Source organism: Lepisosteus platostomus, chromosome 10 (genome assembly GCF_059453375.1).
Source record: "Lepisosteus platostomus isolate fLepPlt1 chromosome 10, fLepPlt1.hap1, whole genome shotgun sequence".
Lineage (NCBI taxonomy): Eukaryota > Metazoa > Chordata > Actinopteri > Semionotiformes > Lepisosteidae > Lepisosteus > Lepisosteus platostomus.
Window position 1 is genome coordinate 43,616,962 of NC_142620.1, and position 27,699 is coordinate 43,644,660.

At 38.4% G+C, this 27,699-nt stretch overlaps 1 protein-coding gene across 4 annotated transcripts; it reads left to right on the forward strand.

Annotated features, from left to right (window-relative positions):
• Nucleotides 1-123: 123 nt before the first annotated feature.
• Nucleotides 124-27,570, forward strand: alg13 (ALG13 UDP-N-acetylglucosaminyltransferase subunit). Of its 4 annotated transcripts, none has more exons than XM_088649095.1 (24): nt 124-1,504; nt 1,880-1,963; nt 3,484-3,534; nt 3,634-3,680; nt 4,519-4,591; nt 6,726-6,807; nt 7,937-8,117; nt 9,570-9,633; nt 10,730-10,838; nt 11,473-11,537; nt 11,896-11,996; nt 12,173-12,291; nt 13,755-13,989; nt 15,497-15,610; nt 16,057-16,204; nt 17,467-17,599; nt 18,836-18,871; nt 19,741-19,796; nt 20,222-20,326; nt 21,093-21,258; nt 22,068-22,199; nt 22,560-22,600; nt 24,506-24,683; nt 24,812-27,570. In XM_088649095.1, the coding sequence occupies exons 1-24, from the start codon at nt 1,385-1,387 to the stop codon at nt 25,069-25,071; spliced, it is 2,700 nt and encodes an 899-aa protein (XP_088505221.1). In that variant the 5' UTR covers nt 124-1,384; the 3' UTR covers nt 25,072-27,570. The 4 variants fall into 4 exon arrangements, with proteins under 4 accessions (XP_088505221.1, XP_088505222.1, XP_088505219.1 ...); XM_088649093.1 differs by having other exon boundaries at nt 125-1,504; nt 16,048-16,204; XM_088649097.1 differs by lacking the exons at nt 124-1,504; nt 1,880-1,963 and adding an exon at nt 2,405-2,697 and having other exon boundaries at nt 16,048-16,204.
• Nucleotides 27,571-27,699: the final 129 nt, after the last annotated feature.

Genomic DNA, 27,699 nt, shown 5'->3' on the forward strand with positions numbered 1-27,699 from the left:
GCCAAAATAAGTCATTGACTGTGGAATAGCCTCCCCCATTCCAAAGTAGTGCATGTATAATAGTGCCGTAATCTAAAAGTCCTAAAAATAAAGGGAAGTTTCAAAGTTTCAATAAAGGAAAGGAATCAAAGAAAGGTTCTGAAGGTTACTGGGTACTGTGTACTCTCAAACCAACGGGCTTGAACAGCATGGATCTACTGGTTAAAAAGATATTGCGTGCAGAACATCTTTCCTCCCGTCAAAAATATTGCATTCTTAGCTAAGCCTTAAAACAGAAAACAGATAATAAAGAGTTTCAGAAATCAAAGAAAGGTTGATCCCAGATGCTTAATTGTAACCTATTTTGAGTGAGGTGTATTTTTCTTCATATGGTTCTGTGCAAGTATTAATTTCGCATAATTACCTGCAGAATAGCAATTCTGGAAATCTAGTGCACGCGATACACCGCGGTTCCACCATGTCGTACATGGTATGCCTATGCGTAATTGCGAATACACAAAAAGGTTCGGTTTCTAAAAATGCAATTAGCTGTTGGGCGGGGCCATATGTGGGGTTGGTGGTATGTGTACATCACACTGTGTTAACACCATGTTGTTTTAATGTTGTAGAAAAAGTTCTCAAACTCGTGATTTTGATTATAAAAATGTCAAGTGGTTTGTGCGTTTTCCTTGCAAAGTGACGTGTATCTGTACGGAAGCGCATTGCCACCATCAAGGGAAAAAAAAAATGATCATTTGAGTGTATGAACAACCTGTGTAATGACACCACCTAGAAGCCACCATTAGCCGAGCTACAACTTTAGGGGTTAGTGCTCACGACAATGTCAAACATTGCAGCGTGTGAACGGACTGACTTTCCACTGGGGTTTATTCAAAGAAAATGTTCATTATTTTTTTCTCGTAATTACGAGATAACGCATAAACTATGTTTTCCCTGATGGTAGTAATGCGCTTCCGTACACCTGAGACGCCGGGTGTCAGAAAAAATGGGTATTTAAATTATAAAGCTGTGAAAACACACTTAATCACGCTTAACAAAAAGTAGTTTGATTTATCTAAGTCATTTTAGTACGCATTTGAAGTTCCAAACAAATCGATATCGAACATTGAGCTAAAAACATCGCCCAAATGCAATTTATACAAGTGTTACCAACTCCCAAAAATAACTTAAAAGGTCTCGGACAAACTATTATTTGCTTTTAAGCACAAATGGCCAAGAAGGCTCAATTTCTAATTTACGTAAACCGTTTTAGCCACCTGAAATTGCTTTGCTAATTAGAGCACTTTTGTACCGGGCCGTTTCGAACGTCTCTCTCTCAAAGGAATCTTTCAGGCATCGCTTTCTTTCGTCTCTACACGGTGAGACATAATGTACCGCGTTTAAAATGCAAAAAGGCTTAAAGAAATATTTTATGAACATGGATGATTATCTTGCAAGCATTGGCCTTTACAGAAAAATGGTAGCAAGGGACGCGTCCTGTCTTTTCCGAGCGGTTTCTGAGCAGGTAAGTCAGCACAGATATTTTGGAATAAAGATGTTGCACCTTTCACAACATTTTCGAATTCACCACATTTCGGTGTTTGTGAATGTCGTGATCTTTGTTTTATAAACCTTAATACCCAATTGTTTATCGACTTGTTGGTTAAGTGTAAAAACAAGGCAAACACATTGCAAGATTTTCTCACATTATTTGAACATGATAAAGTATTGTAATTAGATGTGTAATTGTGTGAAATGTTAAAGTCTTGGCTCTCCCATTTTTAGAGACTTAACACTTAAAAAAGCATAATTTCGTGTAAAGCTTATGTTTGTGTTATTCAGGGTTAATTGTTCAATGTTGCATTCAGTATCAGTTTATTTACATTATCTTTCTCTCTAGCTTTATTGCTCGCAAAATTACCACCAGGACGTCAGGAAAGCCTGTGTTGATTTCATGAGAGCCAACAGGTGCAACTTTGAACCTGTAAGTTGTCTTGCATTACATTATTAAGGCTCATTCATTTCCATTTAAAATAAACGCTTTTATGCTATTTAATTTAAATTAAAACGTCGACAAACACAATCGTGCCTTTATTTTGAACTTGATAAAATAGTGTAATAAGACGTGATAATGTGTGAAATGCTATAAGGTTTGGGGTTTATCGTTCTGAAGTTGACGCTGCAGAAATAGTGGTTATAGAATGACAAATTCGTCGAATCCTGAATACAATACACTTCAAAGATTAGTATTTTAAATAACTTGAAATTAACTCCGTCTGCAATAGAAACGCTTTCCTAGCATTTTAACAGATATACGTAGGGACGTCCACGTGCCTCGGACGAGTAACTGAAACTTCTTGGGTGTTTGAGGTAAATTTAGAAACGTCTGAGGCAGTTGAATATTTTAGTTTCTTTTCGGCTTTGGAGGTTGAGGTTTTGAAATGGAAGGAATGCTCAAACTGAGCTTCAAACCTTTACTAAATGAAATGGATTACAGCATGAGACCTGCTAATACAATCGACTCTAAAAGTGTGAAAAATAATGCGATGTAATTTTCTATTTTACTCGATTATTTCCAGTTATTTTTTAAATATGCAAATTTCGAGATTATAATATAATCCATATTTGCGTTGCCCACTCTGTCGTGTTCAGAGGTGAAAAGAGCTCAGCACAACGGATTTAGCGGTTAATCAGAAAGATAAGCAAATTAGCATGAAGGTAAAGTAAATGGCATGTTTTAAACAGGTGGCTTCAAATGATGGCTTCATTAAAATAAAACAAGTGTAGTCGGGCCATGTATGGTAATTAAACAATAGTGTCAGTTTAATTAAGGTTATGTACCCCATTCGCACTAATTGAGTTTCAGGCCAATTTCATACTCCTGCTGTGTGTCAGGTGCTAACTCTAAGTTAGTTAAATGCATTAGAAGATATTTTAAGTAAACTTACATGCCACTGCTTTAAAAAAATGGTGCTCAGGAACCAGTCCATCAAAGACCAGCAAGACTGGTAAAACCTGGAAGTCCTATGCTGACAGCCTTAAAAAATATTTTTTAGGATTTAAAAAGTTCATATGATGATGAGGAAACCCGATACAAGTATTCAAAATCATCATTGGCATTTACAGTATAATTTTTTTTAGAATGAACTGTAAACAGGATCCAAAGGACATAAGTGGAAACTGAGTGGATGTGCATTTGAAAGCGGGAATAGGAGACTTTTCTTTACACAAAGGGTGGTGGAAGTAGGAAACAAGCAGCTCAGCCGTGTAGTTGAGGCAGATATTGTGGCTTCCTTTCTCTGCTGGTTGGATGAATTAACTACTAACTGGCAAATAGGCTAAATGGCCTCCTCTCATTTGTAACCATTATGTTCTTAGTTGTCCCTTGAGGTCCTGTATAGTTATAGAAGAAATAAATACAAAATCCTGTTTTAAATTTTCTAAAAATCCCTTAAATTGGGATTTTTAATCATGGAATACCTTTTCTGTTTTCTTTCTTTCTAGTTTGTGGAAGGATCTTTTGAGAAGTACTTGCAGCGTCTGGAAGATCCAAAGGTACGCCCCTCTGTGATTTATCCTGAAACTCCTCTTGATGTGAAGCTTTAAGTGGTTCTGTAATGGTGTCACTTCTTGTTTTAATGCTTTTCATTGTAGGAAACGGCTGGCCAAGTGGAGATTAAAGCTCTCTCTCTGCTCTTTAAGTAAGTTATTCTCTACCGTGGGGGTACAGTGTGCAACGATAATTGGGTTCTGTGGCACCTTCTGTATATACTTCCCTCTAAGCTGTAATTGTTTTAATATGATCACAGTGTTCTGATATTAAGTTCTTAATAGAGGTTTCTTAAATACTTTAAAAAGAAGTACAGCACTAACATTGCATAACTGCAAGGACCGGCACTATGCTGGGGAAGAGTAATCACTAGATATGGATTATATACATTAATGCCAAGGTTAAATACACAACACCTTCATTAATGCAATTGGGTAAGTGTCTTCAAAGAATATTGATTCAAGTTTTGTTTTGATTTCACTGCTATGAAAGACGTTTATATTTAACACCTGTAACGGGGAGCTGTTTGAACAGGTAACTGAGGGGTTGATCAGTGATCATAGCTACTTAACTAGTTTATGATCCTGAAGAACACCTTTTCTAGAACTGAAAGCAAGTTCAGTTTGAACCGAGCCCAAGGCAACCGAACGTTCATATTCCATTAAGCCTTCCCATTCGGAAAGCTCTTCATGCATGTTTTCCCCAAGTGGGTTGATTAGTCAGCGTTAAGGTAATCTGAGAGGAGCTTGTGAAGAAGCCTGCTCACATATGGTGTTAGTGCTGTAGTTCCAATTGGAGATGAATAGTTTTTCAATTACGAACTGTTTGAGCTGGAGCCCAGAATTGCTACTGTTGTAAGTGTTTTAATATGCATGGTTCATGCTGTTCTGTTTGCATTATGAATTGCTCACTGGACAGCTTTTCAAAATCTTTTAATTTGACCTCTTATTTATTTTGAACCATATTCTGGTTTTTATATTTGATTGTAGGCGCCAGTTTATCATTTATAAGTCCCCTGGAAAATCGCCTACTGAAATTGCTGAGAATGAGTGCCCAGAAAAGGTAATGAGCTTTGTGAAAAGGATTGTCACTCTTCTTAAACCACCCGTTTTCCTGAAACCTGGCATAGTTCTGTATTTTTTGCAATTGTTTAAATAATGAGCCATCTGACTGAGGCAAACCTTGGGTTGAAACACCTATCATTAACCTGCATGGTCACAACCAGGGTTTTTTTGTCCTTATCCTATGGTTAGGAGGTCTGATGTACAGGATTTTGAAGATTTTCCTGTAGGTTGTGATTCTGGAGAGGTGCTTAGGGCTCTGAAAAAGATTGCAGGCATTCAGTAACAGTCTCCCTGTTATTTGAAGGTTAAGAGAGGGGTGCGAATGTTTTGTTTACAGCTGATGTACAGTTTATTATTTGACTGCCATCACTTTAGATGGAGAAATGTCCCAGATCAAACTAAGGAAAATATTTGCGTTTGTTTACATCGCCTGACTTCAAGCCAAAATATAGATTGGGATTTCAGGTGTAGTCTTTAAGTGAACCCTGGTAAAGGCTTGATATATTTTTTACTTCACCACTATGGGCAACAGTTCACATCCTTTCCTTAAGTGCATAATGCCAATTATCAGGTTTCCCTGATTTACTCAGAAGTAATTTTTTTTACTTGAAGAGCAGTACTGTGAGGTTTAAGGCACTAAATGTGGAAAAACAAAATACTTAGTAACAAATATTAGTGTGCCTGTGAACACCATTGAACACCATTGATTCTGGAAGTCAAAATAATAATGTATTTCAGCAGCAAACCATAAACAGTCCTAGGCTTGCTGAGCACTGCAGTTTAAGAATTGAGTAAACATGCAAGAAACTGACCATATTCCAGGAAAATATTTAACAGTGCTGTATTTACAGTATATTGGTGTGATGAAAAAGGAAAGCTTTTATCGATAGTTATTCCTGTAATTTGCATAGTAGGCTAAAATATTACAAAAATATCTAAATATTTCAAAAACCTTTAGCAGAGGTTTGGCGAGATTCTTTGGAGGGTGGAGAATGGCAACATTTTAGGAAATAACCAAAGTACAGTGCTGTTACTGTATAGACATTTACTGATTTTGATATATTTGAAAAAGCCTCACCTAGATTTGGAATAAAAGAAATTGCTAGACAGAAAAGGCAGGTTTGTAATCTGTGGAAACACTTTGTTCTCTGGGCAGTCTTTCAATAAAAAATCAGCAGAGACTATCTTGCTTTGAAGGTGGCACTAATGTGATATCTGCCATTGTTTAACCCTAAGCTAATACTTAAGTGTTCTGGTGAGATTTAAAGTAAAAATGAACTGTGTAAAAGTTGGTGCTTATATTGGCTAAATTAGTTTTTGAGGCTTATGGTAATTGAGAGCTCTGCTGGAATGAAAACATTTGTTACTTTTGCAAACCTTGTTCTTTGGACGGGTGTCTAGCGGTTTGTGGCTGGCACTGTCCCAGTTGCTACTCTTAGAAATGGAAAAAGGATAATACACTGGAGCCATAAGGACCAGAGGTTGTGAATGCTACAACAAAGAGGTTTAATCTAAGATTTGAATATTTGTTCACCTAACCCCCCCACCCCCCCTTTTCTGTATTTGTGTTGATATTTTGGGATTTTTAAGGAAAAAGACTACAAGTGCTAACATAATACTGTGTAGTACTTTTAACAATTAGATGAGACAGCTCTTAAACAGCAGATGGAGCCATTTCTATGCGCCACAGGCAGCAGAATTTAAATAATATTTTACCTATCATATGACTAAATCAGCTAATGTAAAGCAACTGTGAATTTCTAGCTGAGTTTATCGATCTAGACATTTGTATTAAAAATTCATGATTGGGGTTTTTAATTTTCTTCTGAGTGCATTGTATAACAGCTTTTGTGTTGCTCAGATGTACAGTATTACATTTTATACAGAGAGCACAATCTTTCTTATTAAATTGTAATTGAACCTGAAACTCAATTTCAACACTTTCAAGTTTTTACCATGAATTATTAAAGTTTGTGAAGGCTTTTGATATGATTGCATTGCAAATATTCAAAAAGGTGAAGCATTCCTGTTGGCCTTCTGTGTATCATTAAATGAGTGGTAAAATACTGCCTAGAGAAGACCTTTAGTCAAGAGACAGCATGTGCATTGAGTTGTCCCTCCCTTGGTTTCAGATTTTACTGTGCTGTTCCAATAACGGCCACTATGATATCGTTTATCCAAAGCACTACCCAACTGACGCTGCCTTGTGCCAAGGTGAGTACTTCAGTTCAAGAGGTGCTCTCTCCAATTCCAGTGTCAGCTGAGTTATTTGAATAAGCTCTTGATTGACTCAAGCAACTTTTGGTTCTTTAACTGCTTAAGATATTAAGTTTGATTTAAAAAAATAATTTGAATCTTTTTGTCAAGGATAGCTCCCTTGATATACACATTATGTAGTTCTTGGAAGGTCAGCTGTTAAGTCTCTAGAAGCTTAGTTTCCTAGTTGCTGAAATGATTGTGGTATTTTTTGTAATTACTCTTGGGTGTTTGGGTTTTTTTTACAACATTTTTAAATCTCGCATTTCTACTCCAGATTTTGTCTCATATACTTTGAGGTGCTTGAAATAAGACTATTATAAATATAAACTTTTATAAAAATCCTTTATGCTATAATACATTCTAAGTGACCCACTGTGTCCTAAAGAAGCAATATTCATCATCTTCTGAAATTATAATAATGAACTTTAATTTATATAGCACTTTTAAAGGTGGCTTCTTAAAGCATTTTACAGAATGACAACAAATGGAAGAAATACACAATGAAAACACATAATGAGAGGAGACAGTAGATAGGGGGTATTAAATACAGAAAGAGCAAAGCAGTATATACTGTAACAGAACCAGTTAAGTTCTAAATAATTTAGGTTAAGGTTTTAAGACTAATTTGAAAGGGAAGATGACTCTCTGACACAGTTGTATCCAATTTTAGTCATTACAATTGTAATTATATTCTTGTGATTTGTAAAAAGTTTACAGAGCTTTACTGGAGCAGTATTTAACAGCTAATCTCTCTCAGTGATCACGAATGCGTAAAGAGAAAACTCACAAGTGCATTTTACTCAATGTAATTGGTGAGGGAATGACAAACAGAATATTTGGGGTGGACCTATCTTCTATCCGCCAGGTTCATTTCTGAAAAAAAAAATGATGGGAAGTAGTGTTATGTTCACATTGCTGCCTGGAGCTGGAACTGGAAACCCACTGGAATTAATCCCAGGACCCCAGTGCTACCTAACCACTGTGCTACCTTGCTGCCCATAATGCTATTACGGGATGAATAACTTTTCACGTCTATAGGGTGCCACACGGAGATGCTTTCTGATTTTGCTGTTCTCTTTCCAAGGTATTGTGTATGAGCTGCTTTACAGCAGAGTGTTCAGCATTGAAGAGGTAGAGATCCAGGGGGCACTGGAGGCCTTCCACAGTGGCGGGCACAGATACCACAACAGCACCTCTGTGGGCAGTGAGGATGCCAGCTTTGACACCCCTGATGACAAGACCCAGAGGAGCTCTTCAGAAAACAAGTAAGGCCTTCCATGATGCGCACATTCCAGAATATAGAGAACCCCAACCCCCTTCCTTATTATTATTATTATTATTATTATTATTATTATTATTATTATTAGTTATTTTGGAGTCTGCTTCAGAACAATGGTTCTGTTTTGTAATACTGTAGTAATTTGGAAAATGTTTACACCGGGAGGAGGCTTAACCATAAGAGACTGTTCTAACATGCTATAAACTCAGGAAATGACTTCTCCCATCTCAATTCAAGCAATGTTTCTTTAGTTTTTCAAGATGGTGGTTCGAGCATTAATGCACATCTCCTTTACCACGATAAGGATGACGAGGCTTATTTCTGCGAAAGTATTGTCTTTAATGCATAAATTGGAAAATATTAAAGGGCAAAGATTACTTACCTGACATGATTCATGTTTTGATGCATTTCTGAGTTCCCATCTTATGTTGTACACTTTCTCTAATCTGACCTTGCCTCCTCTTATTAAACATAGAAGGCATGATTCCTTATGAAGTTATGCAGTTAGGACTCATTGTGACATTCCTATTGTGTCATTATGCAATTCATTTGGAGCATACAAGTGTTATACATTATTTCTAAAGGTCTGCCACAATTCTTCACTCTGGGCTTAAACTTTTAAGAATAATTCTTGCATCCTTTTGCAAATTCTTAAGCTCAGTAGTGGGTGATTGTAGTTTATGGTTGCCTGCAGGCAACTGAAAGAGGATCTGAGAATTTTGAGAGTGGAGCAGGAGTGCCCTGCAGGAGTTGAAGTCAGTTCTCAGTGGTGATGTGGTCTGGGTCATACCTAAAGCTGTTTTTCAGTTTTCTCATCAATACATTTTTCACGTGTATTTTTGAAAAAGCATACAAAACCTTGGAAACACTGATTTATTTAGTATGTTAGTAGTAATCTTTAAAAGTGCACCAAATTTAAAATCAAAGTTTTACTGCACTTTTGTATAGCCAAGGCACAGATGTGAAAAGCCCATGTCAAATACAGTTGCATTAAAGACTTGACTAGATCTGTACATGTGTATTTCGTGCTTGACGAAAGTGCTTTTTTTGTTCACCCCAAGGGCTAAATTATAAATTTCTGCTACAGTTTATTGGACTTTATTTCATGTAGATAACCTGTGTGAATTCATAAGACGTTGTGTACTCTAATTAGGCAAAAATAATACTGAAAGGAGCAAACTGTAGCTGTTATTGCGTATTCAATGTGCCTGTTCCCTGTACCAGAAACATCTGAACTATTATTTTGAATGCAGTCCTGCTAGAGACGTTGAGAATTAACTTGGACCTTTTATAAACTGCCATTGGAGACTATATCACTAAGGACAATCTTGTTTTATTGGCTAATTATTTCCATCTATAATTAAAGAACTGACTTTTAACAATACTTTTTGAGGTTTTTAAAAGAAGGATTTCATAATCGATTGTAAATCTGCCTTAGGGAGGAGTGGGAGACAAGTGGGCAGAACCGCTGTGAAGGAAAACTTGGTACAGATGATTCTAAGGTGAGAATTGTTTTCAAACCTGAGGGGGTGGACTATGGCCCACTGCTGAGAGATCTCAATGTTGATCATGTTAAACTATATATAATGTGAATAATGATTTACAGTTGTCAGTGTTGTCTATGGAACAAACTGTTTTGCCCTCATCTGGCAAGTCCCCGAATTGCTAAAACAAATTTGTACTGAGCCACTTCTGTATTATACTTCACAGTCTTAATTACAGTACTTCTAGCTGATTTGTGTAGCCAGTGGCACTGTAATCTGCTTTTGTAACTGTTGGAGGGAACTTCTGCTACAGAAGACTGTGGCACAGCTCTTTGGTCTGATAAATCATGCAACTTGTAACATATGGGACGAGCAGCGACCCCGGATGGTTTGCCTTGCTAGACGGAAGCATACTGTAGGTAGTGGAAAGAAATGTTTGGAAAGAAGTGATTAAAAAAGGAGCTAGTTGATTTGAATGGTTAAAGTCTACCTGAGAGACTGAGGACCGCAGGTTAGTTTGTCACTTTGGAAATGAGGCTTAGTCTGCAAACTTTCTGGAGGTTCAAAAGGTATCTGCATACTGAAATTAATGAAATCTACTAGTTTGAATGCTTTCTGTTCAGTATTCAATCTAAATTGAGTTATTTTGACTTACACTCTTTTGGGGGACAAGGAAACGGTTTCTTTGTAGCTGGTGTTTAATGTGATGTGGTTCAGAGGTCTGACTAAATTCTGGCTTGCATGCTCTTCACTAGACTGAATACCCATCTGCTCATCTTTCAAACACTTGCTTCTCTTCAGGTTGCATCTTTGCTGGTTTCATATCCTTATCGATTCTTACAGAGCAGCATCCCAACTCCAGATTAATTTACTTGTTCCTAAATATCTAAAATCACATTTTGATTTAAAAGCCACATTGGTCTGTATATTCTTCAACCTTCGAGATTTCTATAGAAAGGGTGATCTATGGGACTTAATAGCTCTCCAGGTGCATAGCTGTTTTAGGATGACTAATGCTGGAGGTTTTGTCCACTTGGTAAGTCTGATATTACTCCTCCCATCAGCTGTTAAGCTTGTGTGAAAGCTCTTTTTACAGCTGCCTTTTGTGTCCTAGATGTCAGATGGACTGCCAAAGGTGTCTTTTCCATACAAAGTGCTAAAAGCTCTGGACTCTGAGATTTACCGCAATGTGGAGTTTGATGTCTGGCATGACAGCAGAAAAGGTATTTTAGCAGTTATGGTTTCATGTTGTGAGAAAGGAAGATGGAGCATTTGTAACCAAATAAATTTAAATCTTACTGTATATCCATTCATTGCTGCTAGGTATTTACTTAGCCATATTACTACTCATAATTGGAATTTCAGTTTAAATTGAGAAAATGAGAGAGAATGTGAAACGATACAGGTAATTAACTCAAAATATCAGCTCTGCTTTGGAGAGACAAACTGTAACTTGGCCGAGCATTAATTATTTCACTTGTAATACCTGATCTTAGTTGATGTATGTCATTCCACAATGGACTTAGCTGAGGCTGACATCCTGACAAATTCAAAGAAAATAAGAAAATATTGTAGGTGATTACAAAGCTATATAACTGTTAAATCTGGCTTTGGTTTTAAGAATCCCAATTTCTAATAACTGAGTTTGATTTTTCAAGGTGGACAGTTTTAAAAGGGGCAACAATTGTGCCCCTTCAGTCCAAAGTTCTTCCTATAGTGATCAGAATGTGAGTGCTAGATGCTAAGCTCACTTCAGCACAGTGTTCTGTACCTTGTTGAGACAAGTATGCTGGTAATGGTGTTTGCTTCCCATCATTCCATGTTCACTTACTTTTTCTTCCTTTGTTTTTGATGCAGAGTTTCAAAAAACAGACTACATGGTATTTGCTGGGAGGCAGTACTTCTTGGGTGACAAGTGCCAGGTATAGAGCTGATTTCAGCACAGCCACAGCTACAGAATCTGGAAAATCTTCAAAGTTGAAATGTTTTTTTTTCTTTTTGCTTCAGCACCTTGTAATACCTGAAGTATCTCTTTCTCATGGCTGTGTTTGTGAAAATGAGTGTTTACATTTCTTGAGACACAGTGAAGTATCCAGAGCACATTGAGTTCAGGTTGACTTGGGTTAAAATGATGCCTTAGTAAAATGAATTTACCCCACTATGTGAGAGCTGGCTTTGTAGTTGTTTATAATATGACTTAGATGCTACCTTTGGGCTTCTCAGGATTTTCTCTTTTTTCATAATGTTGCATGATGCTGAAACCTTTTCTTCTGTTTTCAGGTTCGCCTGGAGCCCGGTGGGAAGTACTACAATGCTTTTATCCAGGAGGTGGGCCGTAACACCAATGCGGTGACAGTGTTTATAGAGGAGCTTGGAGAAAAGTGAGATCATTTGCTTGTGTTCAGAGCCTTCTAAAAAGATAATGTTTGTGCATCGTAGTCTGATTTTTAACTCCATTTCCTTGCAGTCTATGGAGAACTTCTTGAATTGAATCTAAAATCCTAGCCATTGTGCTTTAAAGACTGCTGGCAGGTGACCCATGTGAAATGTTTTGCAGACACCTGGTATCTCTAACAAATCTGAGGCCTGTGAACCTGGTGCCAGCCTGGAACATCACACCCAACAGAAAAGGAGGAACATACAGCCGGATCTCGGACATGTATCCACCTGAGCTAGGTGTGTTTTCTCATCTCGATTTCAGATGGAGACGGACCTGATGTTGGACACTTTCTAAATCGGCAACAGTACATTAGCAAAACCAGTATCTTTGGCTGCAGCCTAGAAGTCAAGTACTGTTGTTCTAAATGACTTACCAAGTCCTGGTCTTGGGAACTCACTCCTGCAGGGTTTAATTATACCTGAGCTCAGTAGTTCAGAATACTGAAAACTCGGAACAAAAACTAGCCGATGTTTGTCTTCAGGACCAGGATAAGGAACTCCTGACTTATCCAAAATATTCACCCTGTGATTAGTATCTAGCAAGATTGCTTTTTAATTAAGCAGTACCCCATGCCAACTGTGTTGTAAGGTCACATTTCTTTTTTGTGCTACTTGGTAAAGAGTATATAGTTTCTAAATACTATACTAGAAGTACTAATTTTCATCTTGGCAGAGATGTAACTACAGGTCGGTACCTTCTTACCATGTTTAGTTTTCAAAGTCCTAAACTGGTGAAGCTACAATTGTCCAGATAAATTCATTTATTGTGCAGTAACTTAAGTCTCGAGTTTCACCGATTCTTCCTCTTTTGTGTGTTCGCAGGCCCTCATTAAATCTTAATCTCTAAAGTGGTAAAATTATTTTACTTGTGAGGAAAGAGGTGTAACTTCAGAAAGTGTTTTAAATCAAGCCAAAATTTCACTTTTAAAGTGCACAGTTAAATGAACACTTTATGGTGTATTTTGCTTTTATTTGTTTTCTGACTTTCATTTCTTTTTTTACAAAATTTCAAGTATTTGCAGAGGCTATTACATTTTGACTACATATTAAATCATTAACATGGTGACTAATCATAAAGTTTGTCACCCAAAACATCTGGTAAAATGCAGAAGCAGTTATAGTTTCATTAAGAATGTTCTGATTGGATAGAATTAGTTGTGAACTTGTTTCACAGTGTGGTGGCAAAAATGAAATAACGCCTGCACATTCTGGTCTGTGAAGAAGAGGAGCTTGAGTATAACCATGTTTGTTTATTGGACAGTGTTTTGGGTGGTCAACATGCGTTTAAAGTATTGTAACGGTTACGGCCACCATTGAGTGTGAAAGCCGGTCTACCAGAGCAGTGATGTCGCTGCCTTTCCCTGTAATAGCAGGGCCCACAGCCACTGGGGTGGAGGGAGATCTCTCTTTAGCTCAACAGGCTGGGTCCCTGTTGAGTGAAGCCGGAGGCCCGGGTTCGCGTCCCTGACGGTGGGGGGCCGACCAGATGCGGCGGCAAGGGCGCCCAACTGAACCCCAAAACATTACAGTATTATTGGAAAGTTATGTGAACATGTGGCTGAAGTTATTTATTGTCTAACTAGAAAACGCTGAAGCATTTTTTAAAACATCAACCATAACAGTTTTGCATGACCAAGAAAATATACACAAACGTTTTTTGATTCTAATTCTCAATGGGACGACGCTTTCTTGTGATACAGATCAGGAGATGCGAGGCCGGAGACGTTTCTATAAGAAACCCCGTGGGAAGGAGATGTACTTGGCCATGGCCTACAGCAGGGGGCAGCCTGGCCTGCCCCCTCGTCTCCAACATGGCCTCCCCTCTGGCAGGTCACCTGCCATCCACCCTGCTGGCAATACTGGCCTGGCACCATACGAGCAGTGTCGCCTCCATCCCTCGAACCAGAGGCCCGGAAGAGGCTATGGGCCTCCCAGGTGAGCCTGCGCTCTTGGACAATGTTTCCTGTGTAAAAGTGACGATATTGGATAAGCTTCCTCGATCTACACGCTAAGCATTACTGTCTGTCTGGTGTTTCTATATCAGATAACTTCAGCTTAGACTTTTTTGCACCTTGTTTTCTGGTACACGATTCAAATTGGTCCCAGGATAGATTTGGACACTGTCTTAATGAGGTCTTTTATGTGATATAGTTATGAATCCAGAACCACTGATCTAAAGTGGTTAAGGTTGTGGGATCAGATAAAATGGGTATTTCATCAAAGTTGTTACAGTATAGTACCCAACTGTATAAAAAACGCCCTAAAACCTTCAAACAGTCCATCAGCTGGACCTACATTACCTCTCTCTGAATCAGTTCCTGCAAGTGGCTTGCAGTAGCAGTGGTTGATGACCGAAAGTGAGAGCTGTTCACGCCTACTGAGTGTCTAGACTTAACTGCAATACTTTATTATCTGGGGCTTCCATCTGTATAATTCAAGAGTTTGTCACATGCTTAAAATTGGGCGGTACAGGTTACTAGGACATGTACCTTATTCGTTTGCAGGGCAAGGTGTCCATTTTGTTTTACAATTAGTACACGTTGGCAAGAACATCTATCTTGCAGTCAGACCTGTTCTCAAAGTTATGTAAGCCAAAGGGAAGCAGTGTTCTTGAAGCATCATCTATGTGATCTTTTCTGCACTCTGAATGCCTGATGAAGGGTATAATTTACAGAGCTGCTTGATTTATGTCGACAGGCTTTAGTGGATTGATTTTTTTTGTGTGTGCGCTTAGTTTCCTATAATTGAATCGAGTGGTAATACAATTTTAATTAATGTTTTGGTTGACTGGAACCAACCAACCAAATTAAGCCTGCAATTGCATCATTCAACCAATTTTGTTCTTTGTTGCTTGGTGATTATTTCTTGTGGTTGTCATCTTAATTATTCTGAAGTCTTGGCTGCTGTTCAAAAAAGTTGTGCCACTAATAAACTTAATACTCCCAAATGTGGAATCTGTAGATGTGCAAGGCTCTTCTCTATCATGCCAATGTGTTTGGGAGTACTGCAGAGCCTTTCTTTTGGAAACATTCCCAAAAAACATACAGGAATGCAGCAGCTCCCATTGACAAGCTAACAGGACTTAAGAATAGCCTGCCTGACTCTGAGCACACACACCTTTGGTGCTTGAGAAACCCAGGTCCCAGCCACTAAATAACACAGATCAAGCCCAGTCTGCATTACAGGGCTCACCCGGTGCTGCTGCTACTGGCCCTTATTCTGTTTGAATTGTGGAAAAGTCTGAGTCACTGTGCTCCCCCTCCCAGAAGCCTAAACCTAATTATACTTAGCGATGAGAAACAATTGTAATTTTATGGTTTATTTGTCAGGTACTTAGAGTAAGTAAAAATACTTAAAATTTTGTGTGTAATACTAAAGAGATTTGGCTTGTGTAGAAGAATCTCTCCGCCCTCTTTTTATACAATTTCTTTGTTTTAAACAGAAATTCAGCCCGCTTCATAAATAGACACCAGTTGGCCGGGCCTGAGATACCGTACTGCTCCAACCCCGGCAAGAGGTGTTATCAGAGCTTTGACAGTTACTCCTACAGATCACGGTAATTGTCAATATACAAAAAAAACTAAAGAAAGAACTTCATCTTGTCCACCCTTCAAATTTAAAATGTACATTTTGAGCAATAAATGGTTTGAACCACAACATCTGAAACGGTGTCCCAGGGACACGGGTCATTAGCTATTGCTGTACTGTACAAGCTGACATCTTGATTTAATTTCCTTTATTACACCTCTCCTCTTGCCCTGCCTTCCAAAGTTATTGATTTTAGTTAGTGTTTAAATGTTCATAGGTAGGCTTGGAACCATTTACTTCAAAGTAAATTCCAAATTCAAGTGGATGGAGAGTTTACTTCCCAAAGAAGTCTGGTTAAACTGATGGGGTTACCTGGGTTTCATCTCATCCTCTTCATCGCACAGCAGGCCTAATGCCACATGAAGCACTCGGCTTCTAAAAAGAGCGGATTGTTTTGTGTTTGAGGTCCTGTAGCAGAGGGCGACAGCAGGTGCACTGCGTTAATAAGGAATGCCAGTTCAACTTTGTGCCGGAGAATGGGGAGGAGACGCAGGGAATGGAAGGCACGGTTGCGTTCTACGAGATAGAAGAGGGCGATGAGGCGGCCTTCCCACCCCTTCCGGTAGGTCCCAGAGTTAATCTGTTCTACAGAGCACCCTGTCAAGATCTGTACAGTGCTCCATGGAGTCAGCTGTGGTCTTGCTGTGTATGCTACAGTACATCAATGCAGTTTTATGTACTGTAGCTCCTGTTGTCTTCATATTTATAGAACATGCAGAATACAGATCTAGTAACTAGAGATGAAGATGCAGTCTTATTTTACAGCGGAGACTAGAATCTTTCAGCCATTGTATAGTTCTGTAAACAAACTACTGTAAATAACCACTTTTTCCTGTTAGAAAAGCTTGTAATGCAATCCAGTAGTCCTTGGGAGATTAATTAGGAGGCAAGTTGTAGTGTTCAGTGTAAACGCCTTGTTTATACATCTGGCAACAATTGCCAAGGTCAAATTATAGCAGTCCATAGTAAAAGCTTCTGTATGTTGGTGAATCATTTCACAATCTCTTGTGGACCCAGAGTTGCAAAAATATTAATTTAACATGCTCTATTAGCCCTATGATTTGTTAACTGTCCTGTTTCACAAAGATGTTATTGGTTTTGACAAAGATTGGACATGTCAAATATACATTTGTACTCCCTTATATTCATATCTTTATAGTTTCTTAAAGGGGAACTGCAGTCTCAATTTCTCTGGCTGGTTACTAAGTCTTGGTAACAAAACAAATTAATGGAGGGTATAGAATCATTTTACAAACTTAAAATTAAGCGAGAGTGCGATTTTGTGTAAATTGTGACGTGATGAACCCCTATAAGAGCCTATAATGGTTCCAAAGAGATCCGACAATTGAAGAAAACTGGATTGCAGTGATCGCAGACATTTGAGATGGGGAAACACAAAACAGTTGAGACTACAGAATGAGGTTTGAGAGATATTGGGAGATGTGGATTATTTTTGCTATCCAAAACTATTGAGTTTGTTTCTTGAATTTCATGTTTATTTCCCCTTCCCTCCTTTCTCCCTAGCATTATACTTCCTTGTCAAACTGGAAAAGAATGTTAAGTAGCAGAATTTGTGTTCATTCATACTAATGTTTCCAGGCATCACAAAACTTTATATTGATAAAGGTTTTTTATTTATGGCACAAAGTTGAACAGATTTTTGTATGTTAAACGAATAAAATACAGGTTTAAAAAGCAGGCATTTATCTAAATTCCTATACCTTTTGGCTTTAGAAAATTGATGGGCTTTTTAGATTCTATTTCAAGGCAAACCTCTTGTTTGGTAAAATGTGAAGCTGTCATGAATCCATCTTTGTTTTCCAGGGACAGGCTGTTGCTGGTCCTGTGGTTTCAGCTTCTGCAGCATTTTGGCTACAGCGGGGCACGAGTCCTGTTCCATCAGGGAAACAGGCTGTGACTTCATCTGAGGAAGATGTGGATGAACGAAGCAACAGTGGTAAGCACAGATTTACAGGATGTGCCCAGTGCTGCTTACAGTATACAGGCTGATGACACCATTGGTTAAAGTTAAACACATTATGCACAAATCTAGTGTAACTACAGAGACATGTATGCCATTTTCTGTTTTTGTTTTTTATGAGAACATAAGACTATAAAGGAGTGATTAATTAAATCCTCTTTATTTCTTGGCTGCAAGTAGCTTAATAGTCCAGAAATTCCATCCAGCTGTTTAAGTCATTCATGTGTCGACTATGCATTCAGGGAGCTAGTTGTGTATTTCCAGAATCATCTGTTTAAGGAATTATTTTTACTTCAAAAACCATCCAACTTAATTTTCAGTTGTTTGGATATTCACATTGTTTGCTGATTTTTGGATCAATCCTTTTTTACGTGAGTCTAGTTTAATATAAGACTCTTTTCCATTAAAAAAAAATTATAATCTGAGTTGTGAGGCTCTCCTTTTGTATGGTCTCTAGATCAGCAATATTTCTCTAATCTGGTGATGAAAATCCTCATTTGAAATAGTTAATTTATGCTTTTCACAATTGTAACACCCTTTAACTTTTTCCTACCAATTCCTCCAATTAATGGCTTAAGTTGTAATCAAATATATTCTTTAGTTACAGGCTTTTTTTTTGTAGCAAAGTTATCTAGTTAATGCGGACATTGATTACTGAAGGTTTTCTGCTTTTGACCATTTACTTTTTTTACCGTTGTGAGCTGTTCTATTTTGTCAACTTCAGGAGTGTTAGGGGAATATTAAGTAACCCTAAATTTCCGTCTTATGTCATCGTAGTATCCAAAGTGCATTTTAACCGAGCGGGCCCTAGGTATACATTTGTAATAAGGGGAAGCTTCATTTCTTAAAGTTTGTTTTGCTGCGAGTTTTACGTCAATATTGTATTCTGTGTTCCACTAATTAAATATTTATAAACCAGAAAGAGGAAAAAAGTTAACAACTTTGTTATAAAACATAGCTTAATACAATGGCTCTGAAAAAGAGTCCTTTCCTCACTTGTGAATATGATGGAGATGGTGTTGAACCCTATGTCTGCTGTGTGTTTTTGTTAGTGCTAAATGTGAACTTGCACATTATATTTTTTTATTTGCTCCCTAAGATTCAAAATTATATTTTCACACAAAGCACACTAAACAGTCTGTTCTTTTCAATGTATGGAACTGTCTGGTGCTGTATTTGCCTCCCCTGTGAAGATCATTCTTGTCTTCTCAGGTGAATATGCAGAGGATTACATTTATGCTGCCCCAGGTCAGTATGCTGTACCCACCTTACCAGCTATACAGCTCTTGTAGAAGACATGGGGTGTTGATATTGCACTCTAGCGTTCATTCTGATCTTCAGCAGTTTTTTCATATCAAATCCTTTGTCCTTTCTCGTAGGGATCCTTTCCAAATCAGTGCTGATAATTTAAAATAGAATACTAACACTGTGGTCATTTTAAAGCTGCCTTCATTGTGACACCCATTTCCTATGACACTATATGCTTGCAGAAACCATGTATTAGTAAATGTAACTTAATTGCATATCAAGCATGTGTCTAAAAACATTGGTACTGTGACAGTGCAGTTGAGCAAACTTTTTTGAGAATATACTATATATCATGGAATCTTTTTTTAAAATGTGGAACCTTTCTTCTTAAATGGTTACTCTATCTTGGCATGTTCTTGGGTTGACGATTTCAATGTTTCTTTGTGATTGTATAAGTTGACGTTGTATACTGATACATTGTACAAGTTTTAAGAAAATATGAATACAAGAAAGAAAGTGTCCAGATGAAAAGTATGGGTTCAGGTAATAGCCCCTGAGTTATATCAACAAGACCTCAAACTGCGCATGCTGTGTTTTACATTTGGGATTTGGCAAGCACTTCTGGCCTCTTAGGCTTATGCTGAGAGGACGTGATGCTTTTTAGTAAAGAGAGGGATGGTGCTGCTCTTTTCTCTGTTCTCTCAAAAGTTTTAACTCCTCAAATTTAAATGTCCTACACATTTTCACTCTCTCTCCCTGTAGTGCCTCTTCCTTATTAAAGAGTACTTATTGGATTGCCTAGAATGCAACTGAAATTTGCTGGATTAATAAATCAAACATGCAAGCTCTTTAAACCCTTTCTCATTTAGAACCTGGATACCAGAGTCCTTCAGTGTATGCAGCTGCAGAATCCACCAATAACTTAGTAAGTTCTGCAACTGATTCACATTGTAAAGTGCTCTTGGAACTTAAAAGCCATAAACACTGAGATCTATACACTATATTCTGTACCATTAGTCCTGCACTATTGTATTTGCCAAACCATCAAAATTGCTTTACATAGTTTTCAAAATAAGTTTTATACAATTTTAGTAAACATCAAGATTTCTAAAATTATAGTTGGTTTTTGAATGGTTTCTGCTAAACTAAAAGTTTAGTGACCAAGTTCTAAGAATATTTTTGCCTCTGTGCTCAGTGCGGCAGCTTTTTTTTCTCCTCAGCCAGAGCAATGTAGTTAAATTGTTGAACACCACGCGTTTAGGGTGCTAATCTGAGTAGCCCATAATGGCCACTTGTTTGTCAACACTACAAATTTGAGTTTTCATTTCCCATAATGTTTTGCCGCACTAGGATGCCCTTAATGGTGAACGTGTCCTGTTGCAATCCCTTCAAGAAGGAGGATCACATGCAGGTTCACCACCAGAGGGTGTTGCAACTTATACTTACTCTCCACAGGTACTGTTTCTGCTCTTGTATAACAGAACAGTGGCTGTCTTTAAACATGAGCACTATACTCACATTTCTTTCTTTGAGTTTTGGTCTTTTTTGCATCAGAAAAGCAGCACAGAGGACTGTCTTGTGGGTTTACATACCTTTTTTTGTCTAAATGGGACTTCATTGGCAGAGTGTGAATATTTATTATATTTGTGTTTTTAATATGCCTTTTGGCAGCCAGGAATACTGTGACTGCTCCTGCATTGACAATGTGCGACTGTACCGAGTTGATGAATATAAGCAGTGTACTTAATTAAATTAAGTGATCTCTGACCAGCACTGTCAGCTCCACCCCCACCCCCCCAAAAGCATGCCCTGTCCTTTCTACTTGAGAATAAATCCCTAATCTCAATTGACCTTGTTGATGCTATTTGGAATATTAGCTGCATTAATTTGTTTATAGCTCATCTACAGTATGGTTTTCAGTTATAGAAACGTGTCTGTGTGAAGGAAATTGCCAGAGGAGGATTTAGTTTTTTTTTTTGGAGGGGGTGATATATGGGATCTGATCAGAAACACCTGCAAGACCAATCCTTAAACTATGGGAAGTCTAGAGACCCTTCTTTATTAGGAAATTGGACCACATTAACTCCATTGTAACAGCCGTGGTCCTCAACAGTTTACATTTCATTTCTCAATGTTACGGAGGCTGGTTAAGCACTCCCAGTTTTGACTCCTGTTTAGTAGGAACTCTCGGTATATGACACATTTCTCTTATTGCCTGCAGGTGGTTGTGAGCTCTGCTGTGATGTCCTCTCCTGGAGTCACTCCTGCTCCTGCAGTTTTCACAACCAACTCCACGGGGAGCTTACAGAGCACGGTGTCCTCTGCCCCTTCCTCTCAGTCGGTCATCCAGCCAATGGTTGTACCCCAGCACTCTGTGGGAAGACCAGGTACTTAGACCTAGCTAAAAAAAAATCCATTATCCAAAACTTTTCTACAGCATAGCCTTGCAGTGCAGAAGTAGAATACAGACCAGCTATAAAACCAAAATAAGTTCTAGTTTCATGACTTAAGTCTGCTTTGAATTTGTTGAAATATTGTTTTGGGTACTGTAACTTTTTTTTTCAAATATTCAAAACCATTTGGTTTTTTAACATTGAGAATGTGTTTTCATTGATTGTCAATTATAAAACGGGGACAATGACGCATCTGTCAAACTTCTACGTACTGTGTAGACAAGCTATACAAATTGTAATGTAAAAGATTTTCTTAAATTCTGAAAGTTTATAAACCTATAGTTGGGTTGATGGTTTGGTTGTTAGAAATGGTTATTGCATCACCTTACAGGCCACACGCAACCATCCAGCAACTTTATCTATTTTTTAATCCACACTGAATATCCCCATTTACAATCTAATCTCTGGTGAGCAAATTCTAAGGAATTTACAGAGACAATTCAATAAGTCTTGCAAGAATTATCATAGTACTACATGCAAGGGTACTGTACATTGTTTTTTTTTTTAATTTTTTGGACTTCTTACATAGAATAGGACCCTTTTAGATATAAAGTGTAAGGTGTATTGTCCCTTTGAGAGGTAGTATTATAAAAGAGCAGAAATGCTGTACACTGAAGCTTTTTTTTCCCATATGGTATTCCCAAGAGGTCTGAGCCTAGTGCAGTTAGGAAAGATGCAGGTTTGGCACCTTGCTAGTCAGATATTGCATATGGCTATGCTGGCCTCATCTTTTTCTCCTGCAGTTGTGCTGTCCGCCCTCTCGCTGCCCTACCCTCCCAGTGCCCTTGTGTTTGTGAACGAGGCCGGGGAGCCAGTGAGCGCCCCCCCACCTCCACCTTATTCCTGCGACCCTAATGGGAATGACCTCCCCAGAGGCAAGATGGCTTCAAGCTAATGTCTGCACCGTTTTTGATAGTCTGAATTGAAAGAGCTGTGGTAGCACTTAAGTTGCAGTTTCTAAATGCTTTATATATTAAATAGTACTATTGAAGTTATAGGCATTACTCGTTAATATGATTGTATTAATATAGGTTAAACTCCTAAGTTCACTATTTTCATAAAATCTCCATATTAACATGTAGTTACCACAACATCTATAATGCTTTATTTGTAATTCCTGTTTTCACTATACCGATGAAGATGAAATAAGAAAATTGTCATAACCCCTTTTGAAATGTTCATGTTTAATACAAAATTATTAACTTCAGGGTATAAATATTTTATACTTTGTTTAGATTACAAGGTTCTCCAGTATTACTTCAACCTAGGAGTGCAGGTAAGTTGAATTCTAGTGACTTCATTATATATTGATGTAGCTACTTCATTTAAGAAACTTCCTCAACTGTAAATATGTAGTGCAAATATTGACTTAAATGGTATAACATGTATAGGAAGTAATGGAATAAGAAGTAGAGTTTATAGAAAATCCAGGATGTGGTCAGTGTAGTCTGTACAGTTAGCTGTTGGTAGTCTACCAGAAGGCAGAACTCAACCATCCTCGACTTATGAACATCAGTAGCCTTGGTATTAATAATAAAAGCCCCATTCATAACTCAGGTCATTCTCCATCTCATCTGTTGAGTTTCAGATTTCGTTTCTAAGGTTTGCATTTTTAACTTTTCTTATTCATTTTTAGGGCTATGAATATTCATAATTAAAATGCAAAAGTCAATATTCATGTAAAACAAAGCCACATGGAGTGAGTAAGTCACTACACCCCCCCAAAATACTAATGAGAGAGCCTCCTTCTGTTGTTCATGTATTTTGTGTGTTCACTCTTCCACCATGTGAAATCATAATTCTTCTGTGAACCGGTTTATATGCTGTTTGTGTGGACAGGATGTTCATATCTCGAGGACTGAGTGTATGCATCCTGGGCTAGGGTGGTGAGGTTGCTCTAGTTTGATCTTGTAGGATTCATGATTCTTGAATTGCATCCTTCTGACAGCAAATGATGATGTACATAAGGAAATCAAATCATGTTCAAGTAGGTAGGCTGCAAAGGAACAGGTAAAGATTTATTCCACCCTGAAAAGAAAGAAGCAAGGTTTTGGATGTGGATCCTTTTTTGGGTAAAGGAGGTTCAGGTTCTGAACTCTGTTCTTCAGGCTCCATGTTCTAAATATTGCTTCTTTTTTGCTTTCAACATAGAATAAACCTGTTTCTAAAAGGCTTCAATGCTTGTCAGAAATGCTAATGTCTAGTGTTTTTCCTTGTGGGAATTTCTACTATACTGATGTAAAAAAGAAGCACAACATTTTCTGGAATGAGAATACTATAGTTATAGCTTATGTACTTTCACAAAAAGTTGTCACATTGTTTTAAGCCCTCTGACCAGCAATACAGCTTGTGCAGTGAGGCATTGCAACTTTCCAGTCACACGGAATCTTGTTAGGTGCACTTTTACCCAACAAGGTTCAGGTGGAACAATGCCTGATCAGGTCACCTTTAAGAAGGCCTTAATTAGAAGGTTAGGTCATTATAAGAAAAAGGCCACATTCAGTCAGGTTTCTGTGCCTTCCATAATACCTCAAGTGTCACCAGAAGCAAGGGAGAGGGCCATTGGCATGCTGCAGGCAGGCATGTCATGTGCCAGCGTTGCCAGACACTATGGAGTAAGTCACTCCACTGTGTCCCGACTATAGAGAAGGTTTCAACAGACCAGCAGGATACGTGACTGTCCAAGATCAGGTTGTCCTCCAGCATCCACTCCAGAGCAGGACCGATACATCTGACTGGTCCATCTGAGAGATCGTTTCAGATCTGCCACTCATACTGCTGCTGAACCTGCCAACAGACACAATGTCTGCATCAGTGACAGGACAGTGAGGCTCCATGCTGCTGGCCTTAGAGCAAGGCGACCTATCGGAGGCCCTCTGCTCACACCTTCTAGACGTCACACCTGACTGGCTTGTGCCAGACAGAGGCTGCAGTGGACTTGTTAGCAGTGGCATCAGGTCCTCTTCATGGATGAGCCTCTGTCCAGCCTGTTCCACGCAGACGGGAGGGCCAGAGAGTGGAGGAGGAGATGTTGCGTTTCTTTTTTCCACCAGTTTATATTGCAGCTGTATAATTTGCTTTGTTGCACATCTTGCTGAGACAAGGCTACTGTATTGTTTAGAAGGGATGTTTAACATGGGCTTCCCAATACCGATGTAAGTCTGTCTGTGATACCTATCAGTGGTACCACCAGAACTGCTGGAATGCCACAGTCCAGATGCAGCAGCTATACCAGCAGCCTGTTGCTGAGCAGTACCAGTCCTACTCTGGGTCGGCTCCCCGGGCAGAACAGAACCTGCCACATCAGCCATATGGAGAGGGGGTGCAAGTAGCAGACCAACGAGGGGACACTACCAGTGGTGAGATGTTTCTTACCTTTAGTTAAATGGTTCAGATTGCAGCAGAAAGATCTCTGATAGGAGATTGACTTCAAGCTGTTACTTCAAAAAGGTTCATTCCTCTTAATTTTTTTTTTCTTTCCCCAAAGGAGCCATACTAAATGTGGAGCCCTCTCTGTCTGCACAAGGAGCTGTCTATTATCCCATAATGCCTGATCAATGTAGCCAGCAGCCTCTCCCGATGTACGATCCTTATGTCCCGGTGCTGCCAGCTTATCGCTATGTGACGCCCTGGCCACCCCTCAACCAGCCCAGAGTCCTTGGTCCTCTATACCCCAACTCTACTCACCAAGTCGGTTACATGGCTTCATCTGCTCTGCCTCCACATTTTGTCCCACAAGGCATGTGACTGTTTTCCCAGGGGATGTGAGACTGGCTTGTCAATCTTCAGTGCCTTGTGCTGGCGAAAAGCTCTTCAACTATCCTTCCCCACCTCTTCCCTACAATGACTTGAGTTTTGCTGCTCTTTTTGAAAAGTGGGTTTGCTGTCGGTTGTAGTTTTTGTTTTAAGAACATTTTCAGAAAGTGCTTTCATAGTAAGAGAACTCTGTGCCATTAGAACTGGAGTTTACCACAGTAAATGATAAAGTTCCAGTTTCAGCAACCCAGAGCACACTCCTTCTAAAAGAGCCAGAAGTGTCATTTTAGATATTCTCAGTGCGAGCTCTTGTTGCTTCTCCACTGCATTTTCAGCTTTATCCCCCAAAGAGATGTTCGCAAAATGAGAGAGAAGAAAGTACCAGCATTTTCCAAAAAGCAGTTATTCCCCATTCCATAATTTTCCTGAAATCATACTGTACAGCAGAGTATTAGGACAAGAAATCTGTTTGGGCAATTGCTAAATGTTGCTTTAAAAGAAGTAGGAAAATTGTTAAATTTCAAAATGGCACTTGAACCCTTTTACTCTATAGTATTGTATATAATGTTTCTTATAAGTGTTTGAAGTATGTCTATCACCTTTTCAATACCATCACCTTTTTACATGTTCACTTTGAAGTTTTGCTTTTAACCATGATGAACACATGAACATTATTCATCAGTATTGAAGCACTGAATTCACTTTGACTTGAAACCAAGACCACGAAACATTTTGCCTTCTGTCTGTTCAAGCTCAGTATTTATCTAGGTGAAGTCTGTGTTCATTGTAACATACCTCCATTGGTGAATTGCAAAACCTCTTTTTTTGGGTTAGTGTTGTACGTAGTGTTGAGCTGCTTTTAAAGCTGATTTTGTTTTGGAAGTAGGGAAATCAAAGGCAAAACACCACCATGAAAACTTTTAAGAGTATTTAAACTGTTTTCATGGTAAGTAAAACAGATTAAACGTAAGCTTTCTTCTTTCTATGAAGAATCTGTAAACTGGCATGGATCACATCTTCCTGTGTGTCAGGGGAATAAGTATTTTTTAAGATTTTTAAAAGTATGTAATCCCTTGGTTTCTTACAGTCCTATATAAAAGGACTTTTTATTTCTGCCCTATACTATTGACAATGTTAATTGTAAACTAGCTATTAATTATTAGCTCATAGTCCTTTCTCAATCCAGAACACTGCAGAAGAGCCTCCCCTTTGCAACAGCATGAGAATGATTATTTGCATTCAGAACCATACAACCTTTTGGATTTAATAGAAAGGGTTTTGCAATTAATGTGTTCATTATATTAGAAATGTTAGAAACCCTCACAATTGAATTGATAGTTTGTTAGACGTTCCATCACTATAGGTAACCCCATCTAATTTTTTTGGTAAGGCCAATTTTCTGGTGCCCCCTAGAACAGCTTCAAATGCCAGTTCCTCAGTCAGCCCACTAGGTGTGTTGGAAACATGTTCTAAATGTCTTGTAGTGTTCTTGCAATACTGACCATTTCCATTTATGTATAAGCTTCTTCAGGGAAAGGTGACTATGATATTTTTCCTTAAAAAGCAGCAAATAATGGCATTTCTCATTTTCCATTGGCATCTTAGATGGGTGGAGGGTGTTCATAATTGTTAAAGACTGACCTCCTGCAGGATTTGGAGGTTTCCTTTAAATCTCCAACAGTTCAGCACTTAAAAATGCTGTTGAATTTGGCAGAGACTTTTAGTTGAATTGGCTAGTATTATATCCAGATGGCTAGCCTTTTAGAACCATAATTACTCACCATACCAGGCCTCAAATAGGAGTTGGACAGTATAGGACAGTGATATCGAGGGTGCTTGTAAAGTTAGCTGGCCTATTAAAACTATTGTGAAAATGGAACAGTGAACATTGGATCATTAAGACCCCTTTCATATAGACTGTGCACAGCTAACAGAAGTAACATCACTGGCAATCGGAAGGTGTGCAGAGCATTCAGATATTGAAAATCGGTAAGCCATAGGTGATAAATAATCTCTAGCGTGTACCATCGTTATGCAGATAGTTCTGTTCCTGATGCTCTTCATGCCTGATGAATTTCATTGCTCCTCAGGTGAAAGGTTTGTTCCTACTGTAAAAAGTCAAGTCACTTGCTAAGCACCTGTATATACAGTATTACAATATACCAAGTCCTGATTGACCTGCAGTTTTTTTACTCAACATTGCCTGCAGTAGAACATATTCGCCTTCCTTTTTTGATGTAAAATTTGCTTCTTTCATTTTTTAGAAGATATTATTTTAAAGGAAATTTTACAGATTCACATACTCCACCCCCCACAAGCCAAAAAAAAAAGCTTTAAACCAGTTTTGCTGCCACTGTTAAAAGCTCCCTACTGTTCTTTCTTGTGAATTTAATTTGTATAAAAAGATGTAAAGTTGCACCATTTATCACAGTTCACATTTGGTTAAAGGTTTGGCATTTGGGAAATTAAAGACATTGAATTAAAACACAAGCAGAGTACTGATTTTTTTTTTGTCTAAATGTCTTTGCATGCATTGATGTTGTGCTGTTTATCCTAAAGTACTACAAATGCAGAAGTTGTCTATCTTTAGACACCACTGAAAAGTAGAACCCATCTATG

What these genes read in the sequence shown, in the direction of transcription:
- alg13 (XM_088649093.1), top strand. Translation starts at nt 1,385, where the DNA reads ATGCAAAAAGGCTTAAAGAAATATTTTATGAACATGGATGATTATCTT. An exon ending in ACAGGTGCAACTTTGAACCT is followed by an intron (nt 1,964 to 3,483) that starts GTAAGTTGTCTT and finishes CTTTCTTTCTAG; the next exon opens with TTTGTGGAAGGATCTTTTGA. An exon ending in CTTATACTTACTCTCCACAG is followed by an intron (nt 20,327 to 21,092) that starts GTACTGTTTCTG and finishes TATTGCCTGCAG; the next exon opens with GTGGTTGTGAGCTCTGCTGT.